At 44.9% G+C, this 17,897-nt stretch overlaps 1 protein-coding gene across 2 annotated transcripts in view; it reads left to right on the top strand.

Annotated features, from left to right (window-relative positions):
• SUSD1 (sushi domain containing 1) overlaps positions 1-17,897 on the top strand; it is a 145,863-nt gene that overhangs the window by 111,685 nt on the left and 16,281 nt on the right. The window contains exons 17-19 of one of the 2 annotated variants that reach the window (XM_029053619.2): positions 4,804-4,843; positions 10,828-10,921; positions 14,531-14,591. In XM_029053619.2, coding sequence (XP_028909452.1) covers positions 4,804-4,843; positions 10,828-10,921; positions 14,531-14,561 — 165 coding nt within the window. In that variant the 3' untranslated portion in view covers positions 14,562-14,591. The remainder of the gene's footprint in view (positions 1-4,803; positions 4,844-10,827; positions 10,922-14,530; positions 14,592-17,897) is intronic. The other variant, XM_039910667.1, reaches the window with a different exon arrangement.

The raw sequence follows: 17,897 nt of genomic DNA, 5'->3' as shown, positions 1-17,897 counted from the left end.
CAATCCTGGCCCGGAACTCCCTCGCCTTTCGTAACCAACAGAACACCACTCTCCGTACCTTCAAAGCCCACCTAAAATTACATCTTCTCCAGTAGGACTTCCCTGACTATGGCTTCATTTCTCCTATCTGTCCTCCCCTCTACATTGATTATGCCCTTGGCTATGTACCTCTAAAGCACTTCATTGCTTACCAGAGCCCCACAGCATTTATGTATACATCCTTATACTCTCCTATTTCTCCAATCCGTAATTTATTTAAATGTCTGTTTCCCCCGTGAGGTCTCTGTGGGCAGGGGTCTCGTCTACCAACTCTGCTACATTGTAATCGTGGATTGTATTGCATTGGGGAGTAGCGTGGGTTAGTGGCCTGGGAATCGGAGGATCTGGGTTCTAATCCCAGCTCCACCACGTGCTGCTGTGTGACCTGGGGAAAATCCCTTAACTTCTCTGTGCCTCAGTTACCTCATCTGTAAAATGGGGATTCAATACCTGTTCTCTCTCTGACTTAGACTGTGAGCCCTGTTTGGGACCGCGACTGCATCCAACCTGATCATCTTGTATCTTCACCAGTGCTTAGAATGGTGCTTGACAAATAATAAGCGCTTAACAAGTACCACAATTATTATTATTATTGCTACTATTATTACTTTCCCAAGCACTTAGTACAGTGCTCTGCCCAAAGTAAGCACTCAAAAAATACTATGACTGATCGATATTTGGCCGCTGGTAGGGCATCTATCCAGCAAGTCTCCAGTAACATCCCTTCTGCTGCTATCTGTAGCAAAATCTAAAAGAAATGACAATCCTTGTTTTGACTTGGTGGTTTGAAGGTGGTTTTTTGGGTGGGTGGGTGTGGGCAGCTTGCTGTCTGTTTTGGTTGTTAGATCCAAGGGAAAGGACTCCAATAACAGAAGATTCCACCCAAATCTTGATCCCATTTGTTGGTGTGCTCAGTTATCTGGTTTTCATTTTTTCTCATTCTTCCTGTTCTTCCCAACAGTCTCTCTCTAATTTTTTCACTTGTGAGGTTATCCACTGTCCTGCTTTATTCAGTTCCCCTTTTGGCCTTCAGGAATGCTGTTGTTTATCTTCACATTCTATTTTTTCCTCCATTTCCTTTTTGAATCTCCTTCATGTTTTTCTTACTTTCACTGCAGTCTCCTACATTTCCATCTACCTATATTTACCATTTTTCTCTGTCTCCACCTCTTTTAGTTATGGATACATATCGACTTTCTTCGCTTCTCAAGTAGAGCCCAATACCCCAGACTCAGGCACCCTCAACCTGAAGCCAGCAGGTCTAACCTCATTTAACTCAACCCTATTGCTTAAAACCAAATGGTATTAAAAAAAAGGGGGTATTAAAAACAAGAAAGGGTAGTGATATACTTGGTTGAAAAGGTGGGGTTTCAGAATCCAGACCAAGTTCAGAAGTTCACCCCTAATATTTTTCAAAGTCTGCCTTACTCTGCCTTCCAACTCTGTTTGCCCTAACACCCTGTGGGGAATCAAGCTTTTGTCTTCCCTCTGCCAGTTAGCTCATTGTTTACATATGCACCATGCACAGCCAATCATATTCTAATCCAGGGAAGTCTTGATTAGTCACTAATTAAACACCTGTTTGGAAATCTTCCCTCATAATGGCAGAATGCCCAAATTGGAAACAAATGTTTTACTGCCCATGTGCACTACCCACTTCTACTTTCATAAGATGCTTGTTTACCTTCATTAATAGCCAAACTAAGTCAAAAATAAGCGTGGCCTAGCTCGCTGGAGGCAGGGAATGTGTCTGTCACATTGTTATATTGTACTCTCCCAAGCGCTTAGTACAGTGCTTTGCACAACTAAAGTGCTCAATAAATATGACTGATTGATTGATTGATTGATTGATAGAGCATCAGCCTGGTAGTCAGAAGGACCTGGGTCCTAATCCCTGGTCCACCATTTATCTGAGGTGTGGCCTTGGGAAAGTCACTTCGCTTCTCTGTGTCTCAGTTACCTCCTCTGCTAAATGGGGATGAAGACTGTGTGCCCCACATGGGACATGGACTGTGTCCAACCTGATTATCTTATAGTGGCTAGCACATAGTAAGCGCTTAACAAATACCATTTAACAACAACAACAAAAAGGTCTGCTTTGTGTCCCTCCTATCCTCTCTCTCCTCTATCTTAAATTTACTTTCTGATATGTCTAATAACAATAATAATTATGGTACTTGTTAAACACTATGTGTCAAGCACTGTTCTACCCCAGTTTGTAACAAAAGAGTACCAAATTCTCATTACTTATAACTGTACAGTATATGCTTGCAACACATTGCGTCAGTTTTTTCAAACAGCAGTCTTTCCTTGTACGAAAATAGTATGCCTGGTTTGCATGGAAACAAATGTTAGAGGCAGATCTCTAAATGAAGATTTTCATTTTATCGATCTGTCTCTACAAGTGTCGGTTGCAGGTGGCCTTGTTATTTAGAAAGTGTTTTTTTTGAAATTTTGCAGTATCCTAGACCTAGCAAAGCCTTGTTATACTGATATACCCTGGATAGAGCTCTTAATTAGTTTCATGTAAATAGAGTGTTAAAGTGAAAGAGGGCAAAACAAAGCACAATTTCCCTATGAAACAGTGTCAAGTGTATTAGCACTGCAAAGCAGAACAATTCTGTAGCAATGTGTCAAGAGAGCACTCAAAGAAGAGTGACCATAAAATATTTTACCTTGTGCTCCTAAACTGTGTAGGTTATTGCATTTTTTATTGGCTATTCCATGGGAGATTAGGGCAAATTTAGAAGTTTTGTAGCTTCCGGAAGTTTGGCAAAATGAGAAGAATGGCACCCTCTGTAGAGTTGCCCTATTTATTATTTATTATGCTATTGTTATTATTAATATTTATATTCAGAGACCCTTGTAGAACCTGCAGGGTGGAGAATATGAATTGTAGTCCATTCTTAAGCACCCTTTGAAATAAGTGGTCATATCAATCAATCGATCATATCTATTGAGCTTTTACTGTGTGCAGAGCATTGTACTAAGCATTGGGAAGAGTACAATATAACAGAGTTGGTAGAAATATTCCCGGCCCACAACGAGCTGAAAATCTAGAGGGGGAGACAGACATTAATATAAATAAATGAATTTGGGAATTTATATATATAAAGTGCCGTGGGCCTAAAGGAGGGGTGAATAAAGGTAGAAAATGCAAGTGCAAGGGAGATGTAGAGGGAGTGGAAGAAGATGAAATGAGGGTTTAGTTGGGGAAGGCCACTTGGAGGAGATGTGATTTTAAGAAGGCTTTGAAAGTGGGAAGAGATGGATATGAAGAGGGAGGGAGTTTCAGAACAGAGGCAGGACATGGGTGAGACATTTGAGGCTAGAAAGATTAATAATAGTAATGATCATTATTATTATTATGGCATTTGGTAAGTGCTTACTATGTGCCAGGCACTGTACTGAGCACTGGGGTGGATACAAGCAAATCGGGTTGGACACAATCCCCGTTCCACCTGGCGCTCATAGTCTAAATCCCCATTTTACAGGTGAGGTAACTGAGGTACAGAGAAGTTCAGTGACTAGCCCAAGGTCACACAGCAGATAAGTGCTGGAGCCGGGATTAGAACCCATGACCTTCTGACTCCCGGGCCCATGCTGTATCCTCTACACCATGCTGCTACCTCAGTTAAGATCAAAGTCCAGTGTGTAGGTGGGCGTTAGAGGAGCCAAGTGTGTGGGCTGGGTAGTAGCAGGAAATCAGGGAGGTAAGGTGCAAGAGACAAGGTGATTTAGGGCTTTAAAGCCGATGGTAAGGAGTTTCTGTTTGATGGGTAACCACTGGAGGTTCTTGAGTAGGGGGGAACATGGACTGAACATTTCTGTAGCAAAATGATCCAGGCAGCAGACTGAAGTCTAGACTGGAGCGGGGAGGACAGGAGGCAGGGAGGTCAGCAAGGAGACTGACTCGGCAATCAAGACGGAATAGGATAAGTGGTCAGATTAACCTGGTAGCAGTTTGAAGGGAGAGGAACGGGTGGATTTTAACAACGTTGTGAAGGTTGAACCGACAGGATTTAGTGATAGACGGAATATGTGGGTTGAATGAGAGAGATGAGTTGAAGGTAATGCCAAGGTTACGGGCTTGTGAGAAAGGGAGGATGGCGGTGCTTTCTACAGTGACAGGAAAGCCAGGGAAGGACAGGGTTTTGGTGTGAAGATAAAGAGTTCTATTTAGGGCATGTTAACTTTGAGGCGTTGGTAGGACGTCCAAGTAAAGACGTCCTGAAGGCAGGAGGAAATGTGAGACTGTAGAGAAGGAGAGATATCAGGACCGGAGATAAGAATAATATAATAATAATAATAACAATGGTATTTGATAAATGCTTACACTGTACTTAAGCACCGGGGTAGATACAAATTTGTCAGGTTGGACACAGTCCCTGTTCTGAATGGGGATCACAGTCTTAATCCCCATTTTATAGATGAGGTGACTGAGGCCCAGAGAAGTTAAGTGACTTGCCCAAGGTTACACAACAGACAGGTGGAGGAGCCAGGATTAGAACCCAGGTCCTTCTGACTCCTAGGCCCACGTTCTGTCCACTAAGCCACGCTGCTTCTGCAGATGTAGATTTGGGAATCATCCACATAGAAATGGCAGTCGAAGCCATGGGGGCAAATGCTTTCTCCAAGGGAGTGGGTGTAGATGGACGATAAAAGGGGACTCAGATCCAGTCGATGCTTAGGACGAGGTGCCATGTATAGACGAAAAGTACCAGGTAGAGAAAATAATGGTGTGAAACATATTTTCCTTTGCAGGTCAGGACGCAGTCCTGTGCAGTTTGGGCCCAAATTAAAGGTAAGACCATTCACCATTTAACAAAATACTTCTTACACAGTTCTTGCAAGAACCATGGCCTACTTAGAAGCAGCATGACCTATTGGAAAGAACACAGGCCTGGCAAGCAGAGGACCTGGGTTCTAATCCCGGCTCTGCCACTTGCTTGCTGTGTCCCCTTGGGCAAGTCACTTACCTTCTCCATGCCTGTTACCAAATTTGAAAAATGGGGATCAAGACTGCAATGCCCCATATAGGATATGGACTGTGTCTGACCTGATTATGATGTATCAATCCTGGTGTTTAGTACAGTGTCTGGCACTTAACAAAGACCATTAAAAAAACAACAACCCTACCTTCAAGAGCAGCACAGAAATATTCATCATTCGCAGTGATTCTTGGTTAGTGTGCCACTAGTTATATGTTTGCAAGGAGGCTCATGACGATGATGGTGGGATAAATTTGGGCTTTGGACAACACCTTCACTTTGTTACATCCATAGCATTTACTTACAAAGATTCCAGGATTCTGAAATGAACTTTTTCAGGGTAATTCTTGATGTTGGTTGCGGTTTGAAAAAAACTTCTTCTGGCTACTTCTGTTTTTTGGGTTCCTTAATTATCCTTTTATACAGAAATGAAAAAAAAATTGGGCCTTTGGTCCCACGCCACTGTGTACTCTCAGATGTGACCTTAAACGCTGCAAAATTAAAGTCCTCTGAAGAGAGGCCCAAAGCTGGAACAATTCCAAATAAAGCTGAGGCAAATTTTGTTGCTGTATTTCTCTTTCTGATAAATCCCCATTTAGGAGAGATTTAAGATTCTTATTTTACCATTCATCTCATAATATATCTTTGACTGAATCTAACCTTGCTGTTGTTCCTGATTTTCTTGGACAAGAACTTGCCTTGTTCTAAAACTAAATAATGATAATAATAATGATAACAATTGTGGTATTTGTTAAGCACTTATTCTCATCATTAGTGATATTTATTGATGATTTTATTTATAATACAGAGCACTGTACTAAGTGCTTGGGAGAGTACAATACAACAGAGTTGATAGATACATTCCCTACTACGTTCCAAGCAGTGTCCTAAGTGCTGGGGTAGATGCAAGAAAATCAGGGTGGACACTGTCCCTGTCCCACATGGAGCTTAAGGTCTAGGAAGAAGGGAGAAGAGTTATTTAATCTCCGTTTTACAGATGAGGAAACTGAGGCCCAGAAATGTGATTTGCTCAGCATCCCACAGTAGGCAATGGCAGACCTGGGAATAGAACACCCGTCCTCTGACTTCCAGGCTTCTGCTCTTTCCACTAGATGATGCTAAAGTCCTGGACCCATCCAAAGGTAATGGGAATATAGATTTTATGGCATTCACAATTTTCAGTTGAAAGCACAGTAGTAGCTAAGAGGGTTTGCTGCCAATAAGTTCGAAAATCAAGCAAAGAAAAGTTAGCCCAGAATTAAAAATAGTCTAAATTCCTTTTAGAGCAAATTGACTGCCCTCTCGTTCCAGTTCCTTCAGGGACCTGGGTGCGATATGCTTCCCAACCTGGTCCTATTTGGGACACCATGGTTCTGCACAGCAAAGCTCAGATAATCTTCCTTCTGCTCCATTGGTTGGGGGTTTCCCCCTTTGCCTCTGGAAGTAAAGATGGGGCTGCAGAGGAGGTAATTTCTGGAACCACTCTGATAGGAAAGAGGTAGCTCTGACCTCCTATCAGCCTCATTTAGGGCCCAAGTCTTCCCTCAGTCCTCAGCATCGCTTCCCATTTTTAGCAAAGTGCTCAACTGGGAAAAAGTCTTTCAGAGCTGCTCTGGAGCAACTCCAGTCGTTTCTTGAGGCGTGTTCTGCTTCAGTTATCCTTAGATGGGGGAAAACTGTAAGACATAGGACTTGAGTAACATAGGTGCAATCTGTAAATTGATTTGTGATCAAAACAGCTTCAGTAAATTAGCCTCATTCCAAACAGAATCTCCTGTGTCCTTATAGTCCCAGATGCCCTTGAGGTAGCTAAATCAGTAGTATTTTCACTGTGCCCTTTAAACACTGGACCTTTAATTTTCCCTTTCTCAACCTTGCAATTCAATTCCCCTGGTTTATCAGTGTTGGCAACTGCCTACTTTTTGCCTCTGTCAGTGTCCCCCAATTTCATGTTTTCTCCAAAACAGATTCTGAGCCTCCATTTTCTGAGACCAACCCAACTTTTTGGACCATCACTCCCAGGACTCTAGCTTCTGAGTTGTTTAGTCACGATTCCTCCTTAATTTACAGAATAATTGAACCCTTGTCTTTCTCGGCTTTGTTGGGATGCTAACTTTAGGAAATCTGAAGATGTCCTATTGTGGTATAATGGAAAGAGTGCAGGTCTAAGAGTCAGAATCAGTCAGTCAACCGATCCATGGTATTTTTTGAGTGTACACTGTGTGCAGAGCACTCTACTATTAGAAGGACTGAGTTCTGGTCCCAACTCTTCCACTGGCCTGTTGGGTGACCTCGGACAAGTCTTTTAACTTCTTTGAGCCTCAGTTTCCTCACCTGTGAAATGGGGAATGTGATACTTGCCTCTTCTTACTTCATAGATATGACATTAAAATGAGGTAATTTATGGGAATGTGCTGTGGGAAAATTGAAATCGCTCTACAGTTTTATTATTGTCACATCTCTTGCCTTGAAACTTGTGTATCGATTGGATTGGTTTGTATTCTCCCCAGTGCCTAGGATGGTGCTTAGTACAGAGTAAGCCCGTAACAAATGCAATCATTATTATTATTGTTATTATTATTCATCTCCAAGGTTCAAACGGAGTTATTCTAACCCAGATGTAAAGGCACGCCGAGCCTAATTTTTATCATTAACATTAGCATTCTCTTCTCCCACTACACCCCAGTTCACAAACTTCTTTCACCTTAAGGTTTTGACTCTCCTGCCACTGATCTCTTGTTCAAGCTCTACCCCTTGCACAGAACACCCTCCCTCTTCACATCCCGTAGACCACAGCTCTCCCTCTCTTCAAAGCCCATCCCATCTTGTCCATGAGGCCTTCCCTGTTCAATTTCCACTCTCCCGATCATATATCCCCGCTACTGACACTTCAACAATTCTGTGCTTCCTAAATACACCTTCCTGCAGCCCTTGTGTACATATCCATATATTCTATTGCTTCTTCCTATCTAAAATTTATCTTATCTTTCATTCAGTCGTATTTGTTGAGCGTTTACTAGGTACAGAGCACTGAACTAAGCACTTGGGAAAGTACAATACAACAATAAACAGTGACATTCCCTGTTCACAATGAGCTCACAGTCTTGGGGGGGTGGCGAAGACAAACATCTTTCTCCTCTGCTAGATTTTGAGGTGCTCGAAGACCAATATCATGTCTACTGACTCCATCGTACTCTCCCAAGTGCTTAATCCAGTGCTCTGCATGTAGTAGTCGCTCAACGATTACTACTGATTTACTTTTTTTTGGTATTTAAGTGGTTACTATGTGTCAAACGCTGTTCTAACCACTGGTGTAGGTACAAGTTAATTAGGTCAGACCCAATCCCTGTCCCGCATGGGGCTCACAGTTTAAGTAGGAGGTATTTAATCCCCATTTTACAGTTGAGGAAACTGAGGCACAGAGAAGTTAAGTGATTTGCCCAAAGTCACACAGCAAGCAAGTGGCAGAGTCAGGATTAGAACCCAGATCCTCTGACTCCCAGGCCTGTGCTCTTTCCACTAGGCCATGCAGAAGTACATATGACACGATCCTTGCTCTTGAAGAGTTTCCTGGGACTCTGCAGCTTTCTTCATAGAGAGAAGTCAGAGCGGTTTAGTAGAAAGAGCACGGGCCTGGGAGCCAGAGGACCTGGGTTCTAATCCCATCTCCACCACTTGCCTGCTGTGTGATGGTGGGCAAGTCATTTCACTTCTCTGGACCTCAGTTCCCTCATCTGTAAAATGGGGATTAAATACTGTTCTACCTCCTACTTAGACTGTGAGTCCCATGTGGGACAGGCACTGTGTCTGACCTATTTATCTTGTATCTATCCCAGTGCTTAGTACAGTGCTTGGTGTTTAACAAATACCATTAAAAAAAGAAAGAGAAGTGAGGAATATTTTTCCCTGTCTACATTCAACTGCAGGGCACTTGCATGCTGGCCCTGTGAATGACACCCTAGATACCTATGTATCGCATGTGATCATGCTCCCCCAGTAATTCTTTAGGGTATTAGTAGTAATAATAGTAATAACGATGGTATTTGTTAAGCGCTTACTACGTGCCAGGCACTGGGGTTGATAAAAGATAATAAGGTTGGACACAGTCCCTGTCTCACATGGGGCTCACAGTCTCAAAATCCCCATTTTACAGTTAAGGTAACTGAGGCACAGAGAAGTGAAGTGACTTGTCCAAGGTCACGCAGCAGACAAGTGGCGGAGCTGGGATTAGAATCTATGACCTTTTTGCCCTCACTGTACCCTGTGAACACCTTAGGCCATGTTTTCTGAGGCTGGGGTCTGTCAGACACTGCTTGATGGTGCACAGTATGGGATAGGGTTGTAGATTGGGTCTCTGTGATTCACAGGTTGCAACTGCTTGGGAGTTGGACTGTAGCAGAAGGAGTAGAAGAGGGAGAAGTGAGGTTCCTCTCCTTTCCATGGCCTCAGGCTCCTGTATAGAACTAAAGGAGTATTAAATCGTTGATTTCTACAGCTCGTATCCATTGATCTTACACGAATCTGTTAGAGATGACTCAAAGAGCACCTGTTTCAGTCACTGTTCTTCCTAGGGATTCAAATCAAAAAGATCAATTAGTTTAGTTAAGCCTCAGTATACCTTACCCTCCTAAAATTAGATGGGGGTCAAAAGATCAGAGGTCCCTGTGGGGGAACAGGACAGATTTGAGAGGAGTGTACGTGGGAGAGAAGGCAGGTGTTGAGGTTGTGGTCAGATAGGGGGATTTCAGAGCTGGTGAGGGTAGAATTGGATGTTGGCTCAGAGAGGCTCCCTAGAGCAAGGCCCCTTTGTCAATTCTAGCTTGAGAAGAGGGTTTCTGGGGAACTGAAGCAGTGATATTATTTCAATTGCATTTGTTAAGTGCTCACTGTGCGTCAAACGCTGTTCTTCTCGCTGGGGGTAAGTACAAGTTAATTAGGTGGGATACAATCCCTGTCCCAATGGGGCGCACAGTCCCATGGGAACCTCCTCATGAGAGAAACAGAACAACTACCATATGGGAACTAGAATGCATCATGCCACTCATAAATCTTTTCCCTGCTGTTTTTCACTTCCCCATTCTCAGTCAGGAGTTGAACTTGTGACCAAGTAGAGAGAAGTTGAAGGGGACAGAGAGCTAGCCACTTAGGGACATCGTTTGGGCAGAGTCATGGACCAGTCCAAAAAGGCAACAGGAAGAGGAACCTGAGCTGCCGTGCACATGTGCTTGCTTTGTCTCCGGATGAGAAGAGCAATCCTGATCATTTTGAGATCATTGTGAGCGTTCTTGGGGAAACAGGGAAGTGTGATTATTTTGGAAAAGAAGTCCAACTCCTGTCTATAGTTGGACCCTTACCACCATTTCCTCCATTTGTTTGAAGACATCATAAAGCTCTAAGAAAACAATTTTTTCATGGTAATTATTAAGTTCTTGCTATGTGTCAGGCACTGCACTGGGCAGCACTTAGAACAGTGGTTGGCACACAGTAAGTGCTTAACAAATACCAGCATCATTATTATTATTATTACAAGACCATCAAGTTAGACCCATCCCCGTCCCACATAGGAGCCAACAGTCTTAACCCCCATTGTACAGATGAGGTAACTGAGGCACAGAGAAGTCAAGTAACTTGCCCAAAGTCCCACAGCAGACAAGTGGCAGAGCCCAGGTCCTCTGACTCCCAGGGGCGTGCTCTTTCCACTAGGCCATTCGGCTTCTGATTGGGTTCATCCCTGATTCTCCAGACGGAGACCGTCTAGTGTTAGTTTTGTTCAGTTTCTTGCGGTTGTGTTCTTCAGGTTCATCACTCAGTCTGCAGCAGATGATGGGCGTTGGATTGGGCTCACTGGCTGCTGTTGTTGTCTTAGTGCTCCTGTCCTTCATCGCAGTGTGGTATGTAATGTCAACTTTTATACTAAAATGGATCTTTTCTCCCTAAATACTGTCCATTGAGTTCCCGATTCAGTTTGAGTTTTAAATAACCATAGTGGCATTTGTTAAGTGCTTACTATGTGACAGGCGCTGTTCTATGTTCTGGGGTAGGTACGAGATAATCAACTCCCACATCTCTAGACTGTGAGCCCCTTGTTGGGTAGGGATTGTCTCTGTTTGTGGCTGAATTGTACTTTCCAAGCGCTTAGTACGATGCTCTGCACGCAGTAAACGCTCAATGAATACGACTGAATGAACGGGGCTCACGGTCTAAGTAGAAGGGACAACAGGTATTGAATCTCCATTTTGCAGATGAGGGAACTGAGGACCAAAGAAGTTAAGTGACTTGCCCAAGGTCACCCAGGAGACAAGTGGTGAAGCTGGGATTAGGACCCGTGTCTTCTGACTCCCTGGCCCGTGCTCTTTTCACTAGGTCATGCTCTTTCCCTTAGGCCATGTTGCTTCTCTAAACATATGACCTCCTCATTTGAGGCGTATATTTATCAGCTTCTTGAGGCCTGGGATCATATCTACTCATTCTACTGGGCTCTCCCAAGCACATAGTTCAGTTCTCCATTCGCAGCAGGTGCTCAATAAATACAATTGATTGATTGATAATTGATCTGTGAACCAGTAAGAGCCATGCAAGATACCTAGATTTAGGTAAACAGAAAAATCGGTTTGGAAAGTGAGTTTTCACATGAATCTCGTATTATTTCCCCCTCTCCCCCTCCCACAGACACCCAGAAAACCTTATATCACTTTCCTTTAATCATTTTAAAAGAGGACAGTCAAATAAAAAGCCCACCTTGCCATTCCACTGGCAGCAGGAAATTCGGGAAGACATCTGCAGCAGAGACTACCCTTTCTGTCCACGTCTGTCTTGCTCCCTGCTGGAGGATTGCTCTCTGCGATTCTGCGGGGTGGGGGTGGGGGTGGGTCACTGTTTTAACTCTCTCCGATCCCCCATGGTGAAAGCCAGGGAGAAGAGACCCTAGCTACCAGCAGAGTTTGGGAAAGAGCCATATCCACTGTGTTTCTCTCCTGTTTCTACCATTCAGTCAATCGTATTTATAATAATGTTGGTATTTGTTAAGCGCTTACTAGGTGCAGAGCACTGTTCTAAGCGCTGGGGTGAATACAGGGTAATCAGGTTGTCCCACCTGGGGCTCACAGTCTTAATCTCCATTTTACAGATGAGGTAACTGAGGCACAGAGAAGTTAAGAGACTTGCCCACAGTTACACAGCTGACAAGTGGCAGAGCTGGGATTCGAACCCATGACCTCTGACTCCCGAGCCCAGACTCTTTCCACTGAGCCACGTTCATCCCATTGAGCGCTTACTGTACGCAGAGCACTGTACTAAGCACTTGGAAAGTAATAATCTATCTATTTATTGCTATTGTTCTTGTCTGTCCGTCTCCCCCGATTAGACTGTGAGCCCGTCAAAGGGCAGGGACTGTTTCTATCTGTTACCGATTTGTACATTCCAAGCCCTCAGTACAGTGCTCTGCACATAGTAAGCGCTCAATAAATACTATTGAATGAATGAATGAATAATAATAATGTTGGTATTTGTTAAGCGCTTACTATGTGCTGAGCACTGTTCTAAGCGCTGGGGTAGATACCAGGTAATTCGGTTGCCCCACATGAGGCTCACAGTCTTCATCCCCATTTTATAGATGAGGTCACTGAGGCCCCGAAAAGTGAAGTGACTGGCCCAAAGTCACACAGCTGACAAGTGGCGGAGCCGGGATTAGAACCCATGTCCTCTGACTCCCAGGCCCGTGCTCTTTCCCCTGGGCCACGCTGCTTCTACAATTCAGCAACAGAGAGAGACAATCCCTGCCCACAACATACTGCCCACAGGTTGTCTAAGGAAAAAGGATAATTTGGAGGTGTGTGAATGTGTACGTGTGGGTGAGTGTGTATGTGTGGGTGAGTGTGTATGTGGGTGAGAGTGTGTGTGTATGTGGGTGAGAGTGTGTGTGTATGTGAGTGTATGTGTGAGAAACTGAAATTGGGTGTGGGAATATGCAGTTTGATATTTGGACTAGAAAAGGCAGAGATAAGAATTCGTGTCCCCTGACTTCCAAGCCCATGAACCCTCCACCAGGTCATGCCGCTAGGCCAACTAAGGAATTGTGAAACTTGCCTATTGTTTCTAATCTAATTTTCAACATCACTTGGGAATTCGCCAGAAGGTTATCCCTTTGATTTTATATCTCTAATAAACCCGAAGGAAAACAAATCATAATAATCCAAATGTTTTGAAGAAGGTCTGCCTCAAAGACTAATGATTGAACCAAACCCCGTGGCATTATTATTTTCTTCCCTTGTAGACAGTACAGATGTGTATTTCAAAAGGACTCGTAGCGATAGAAACAGAGACCATGTAAATGAGCCCTGTAGGCCACTTCTATTCTTTCTGTTCTATTCTATTCTTTCATAATGGTCATTCCATTAAGGTAAAATAATTAATTTTCCATAAATACAACACACCAGGCTTTTTGTTTAAACAGTTTTGTCTGTGTATTTTGCTCAAGAGTCTGAACATAGAGGAAATCAATGAAAGTCATTTGTAGGTGATTTTTACCTTTAAGGAAAAAAGACTTTAAGGACTCGTTTTATTAGACCTTATGGGTTTTAAATGTGATTTTCACTTCACTGCATTTTCCCCTATGTACTAGTAGTAATGATATTTATTGAGTGCCTACTGAGTGTGTACTGTAGGCTCAGTCAATCAGTGGTATTTATTGAGCAATTACTGGGTGCGGAACACTGTGTCAGGTGCTTGGAAGAGTGCAATAGAGTAAGTACGTAATAATAATAATAATGATGATGTTTGTAAAGCACTTACTATGTGCCAGGCCCTGTGCTAAGCGCTGGGGTGGATACAAGCAAATCAGATTGGACAGGGTCCCTGTCCCACATGGGGCTCACAATCTTAATCCCCATTTTACAGGTGAGGTAACTGAGACACAGGGAAGTGAAGTGACTTGCCCAAGGCCACACAGCAGACAAGTGGTGGAGCCGGGATTAGAACCTTTAACCTACTGACTCCCAGGCCCATGTTCGATCCAATGTGCCAGGCTGCTTCCCTACAATCCCTGTTCTCAAGGAGCTTCCAATTTAACAGGAGATGAATAGCAGAATAACAGAATCTACAAATGAGCTATCGCATGAATATATATACACATAAATCTTGAAGAAAGTAAAAATGGAATACCTAGATGCTACCTCCCTTCACAGAATTTCAGAGAGGCACTAGTGTTTTGTGTGTTTCCAGTGTGTGGGGGGGGTCTATGTTTTCTCTTTCCAGGACATGTCAGTTTTCCCAGAAAGGAAAAATGGATCCCACTGGAACTTTCCTACCTGCCCTGAGCTCCTGGCAACACGGTGCCAGAACCTGTGGCACTCTGGACTGGAATCCCTGGCCCTTCATCCTTGCCCCTCCAGGGGACCCCCTCCCCAAACCCCTGATTGATGGGAAAGGCTGCCCACAAAAGGGAGAAGACATATCAAGGAAGCCCTTCGTCTCCTAATTTTTCTCCATTTTATTCTGCGTAGGGGACAACGGCATACAACACATTCCCTATAGATCTTCTGCAGTGTTGGCCTTCCACAATTGGTGAGCCCTTATGTATTGGCCTTTTCTGTAGCCCGGGGGTTGTCCATGCCCAGTTGTGAAGGGATCGGTGGCCTCGAGAGGAGCGGTTTGGGGGAGGGGTTATAAAGAGTCAGAGCTGTCGACTTGATTTTTTTAGTCACTTCCTTGCACCTCCTACCTTCATCCTACCTTCAAACATGCCCACGTCTCCCCCATCCTAAAAAAACCCACTCTTGACCCCACTTCCCCCTCCAGTTATCGTCCTATCTCCCTACTACCCTTCCTTTCCAAAATCCTAGAACGAGTCGTCTACAATCGATGCCTAGAATTCCTTAACTCCCATTCTCTCCTAGACCCCCTCCAATCTGGCTTCCGTCCCCTCCACTCTACCGAGACTGCTCTCTCTAAGGTCACCCATGACCTCCTTCTTGCCAAATCCAATGGCTCCTACTCCATTCTGATCCTCCTTGACCTCTCTGCTGCCTTTGACACTGTCGACCATCCCCTCCTCCTCCATACCTTATCTCACCTTGGCTTCACGGACTCTGTCCTCTCCTGGTTCTCCTCTTACCTCTCTGGCCGATCATTCTCGGTCTCCTACGCTGGAGCCTCCTCCCCCTCCCATCCTTTAACTGTTGGAGTTCCTCAAGGGTCAGTTCTTGGCCCTCTTCTGTTCTCCATTTACACTCACTCCCTCGGTGAACTCATCCGCTCTCACGGCTTTGATTACCATCTCTACGCAGATGACACGCAGATCTACATCTCCGCCCCTGTCCTCTCCCCCTCCCTTCAGGCTCGCATCTCCTCCCGCCTCCGGGACGTCTCCACCTGGATGTCGGCCCGCCACCTAAAACTCAACATGAGCAAGACTGAGCTCCTCATCTTCCCTCCCAAACCCGGTCCTCTCCCAGACTTCTCTATCACCGTGGATGGCACGACCATCCTTCCCGTCCCGCAGGCCCGCAATCTCGGTGTCATCCTTGACTCGTCCCTCTCGTTCACCCCACACATCCTATCCGTTACCGAGACCTGCCGGTTTCACCTCTACAATATCGCCAAGATCCACCCTTTCCTCTCCACCCAAACGGCTACCTTACTATTACGGGCTCTCGTTATATCCCGGCTAGACTACTGTGTCAGCCTTCTCTCTGACCTCCCTTCCTCCTCTCTCGCCCCGCTCCGGTCTATTCTTCACTCCGCCGCCCGGCTCATCTTCCCGCAGAAACGATCTGGGCATGTCACTCCCCTTCTTAAACAACTCCAGTGGTTGCCTATCGACCTCCGCTCCAAACAAAAACTCCTCACTCTAGGCTTCAAGGCTCTCCATCACCTTGCCCCTTCCTACCTCTCCTCCCTTCTCTCTTTCTACCGCCCACCCCGCACGCTCCGCTCCTCTGCCGCCCACCTCCTCGCCGTCCCTCGGTCTCGCCTATCCCGCCGTCGACCCCTGGGTCACGTCCTCCCGCGGTCCTGGAACGCCCTCCCTCCTCACCTCCGCCAAACCGATTCTCTTTCCCTCTTCAAAACCCTACTTAAAAATCACCTCCTCCAAGAGGCCTTCCCAGACTGAGCTCCTCGTCCCCCTCTACTCCCTCTGCTATCCCCCCTTTACCTCTCCGCAGCTAAAGCCTCATTTTCCCCTTTTCCCTCTGCTCCTCCACCTCTCCCTTCCCATCCCCACAGAACTGTACTCGTCCGCTCAACTGTATATATTTTCGTTACCCTATTTATTTTGTTAATGAATTGTACATCGCCTTGATTCTATTTAGTTGCCATTGTTTTTACGAGATGTTCTTCCCCTTGACGCTGTTTAGTGCCATTGTTCTTGTCTGTCCGTCTCCCCCGATTAGACTGTAAGCCCGTCAAACGGCAGGGACCGTCTCTATCTGTTGCCGACTTGTTCATCCCAAGCGCTTAGTACAGTGCTCTGCACATAGTAAGCGCTCAATAAATACTATTGAATGAATGAATCCTACACTGCATCCCTCCTTGACGCTCCCGTCCCCCCAAATAGCTGGGCGAGCTCATTCAGGAGCTGAGGGCATCTGGGTGAAAAAGCCTACCTTCTTCTGTTCCCCTTTTAGCTTGACAACTCACCATTTGCATGATCTTTTGTTTTTCTTGGTTGGCTCTGGAGCCACAGAAGCCAAACTGAAGGGTCTTCCACAGACGATCTATCGACCAATCAATAAACCAATCATATTTATCGAGCACTTCCCGTGTGCAGAGCACTGTACTGAGCACTTGGGAGGGTACAGTACAACTGAGTTGGTAGACACATTCCCTGCCCGTAACGAGCTCACGGTCTAGAGGGGGAGACAGACATTAATATAAATAAATATTGGTATAAATAAATACATTACTGACCTCTACGTAAGTGCTGTGGGGCTGACAGAGGGGTGAATAAAGGGAGCAAATCAGGGTGACACAGAGGGAGTGGGAAAAGTGGAAATGAGGACTTGGGGAAGGCCTCTTGGAGGAGATGTGCCTTCAATAAAGCTTTGAAGGTGGGGAGAGTAACGGTCAGATAGGAAGCAGGAGAACATTCCAGACCAGAGGCAGGATGTGGGCGAGAGGTCGGCGGCGAGATAGACGAGATCGCGGTACATCGAATAGGTTGGCATTAGAGGAGCACAGTGTGCGGGCTGAGGTGTAGTAGGAGAGCAGTAAAGTAACTTGGTGTTACAGAATTTGCACAGAACTTGGTGTTTCTTCCCGAATTTGCAATTTAAAGTATGTAATAGAGTAAAATGACAATGAGTGACAAGGGTGGAAAGCGTTGTGCTAATGGTAACAGGAAGAAGGCAGGCATTTTTCTTCCACATGCACTATCAAACTGTGTGTTCGGCTCATAGTAAATACTTAATAAATTCCACAGTTATTATTATTATGGGAAAGAGAATAGTCTGGTGGCTTTAGCGATTTCTGTTTCCTGCTCTTGTCTTTTAGGGCAAGTATTTAGCTGCATCTCCGTTTCCTCAAATATCATGTGGGTAGAATATATTTATTTCACTGAATATGTGAGGATGAATTGGGCCTCTCAACTGAATAGAAAAGCAGTGTGGCACAGTGAATAGAGCAGGGGCCTGGGAGTCAGAAGGATCTGGGTTCCAATCCCAACTCTCCCACTTGTCTGCTGTGTGACCTTGGGCAAGTCACTTAACTTCTCCGGGCCTCAGTTACCTCATCTGTAAAATAGCAATTAATAGCAATGTGAGCCCCATGTGGGACACTGGGACTATGTCCAATCTGATCAACTTGTATCGACCCCAGAGCTTAGTACAGTGCCTGGAACATATTAAGAGCTTAACATAACCCATAAAAGTG

This window comes from Ornithorhynchus anatinus, chromosome X3 (genome assembly GCF_004115215.2).
Source record: "Ornithorhynchus anatinus isolate Pmale09 chromosome X3, mOrnAna1.pri.v4, whole genome shotgun sequence".
In the NCBI taxonomy this organism is placed as follows: domain Eukaryota; kingdom Metazoa; phylum Chordata; class Mammalia; order Monotremata; family Ornithorhynchidae; genus Ornithorhynchus; species Ornithorhynchus anatinus.
This window is presented reverse-complemented; position numbering and strand designations above follow the sequence as displayed.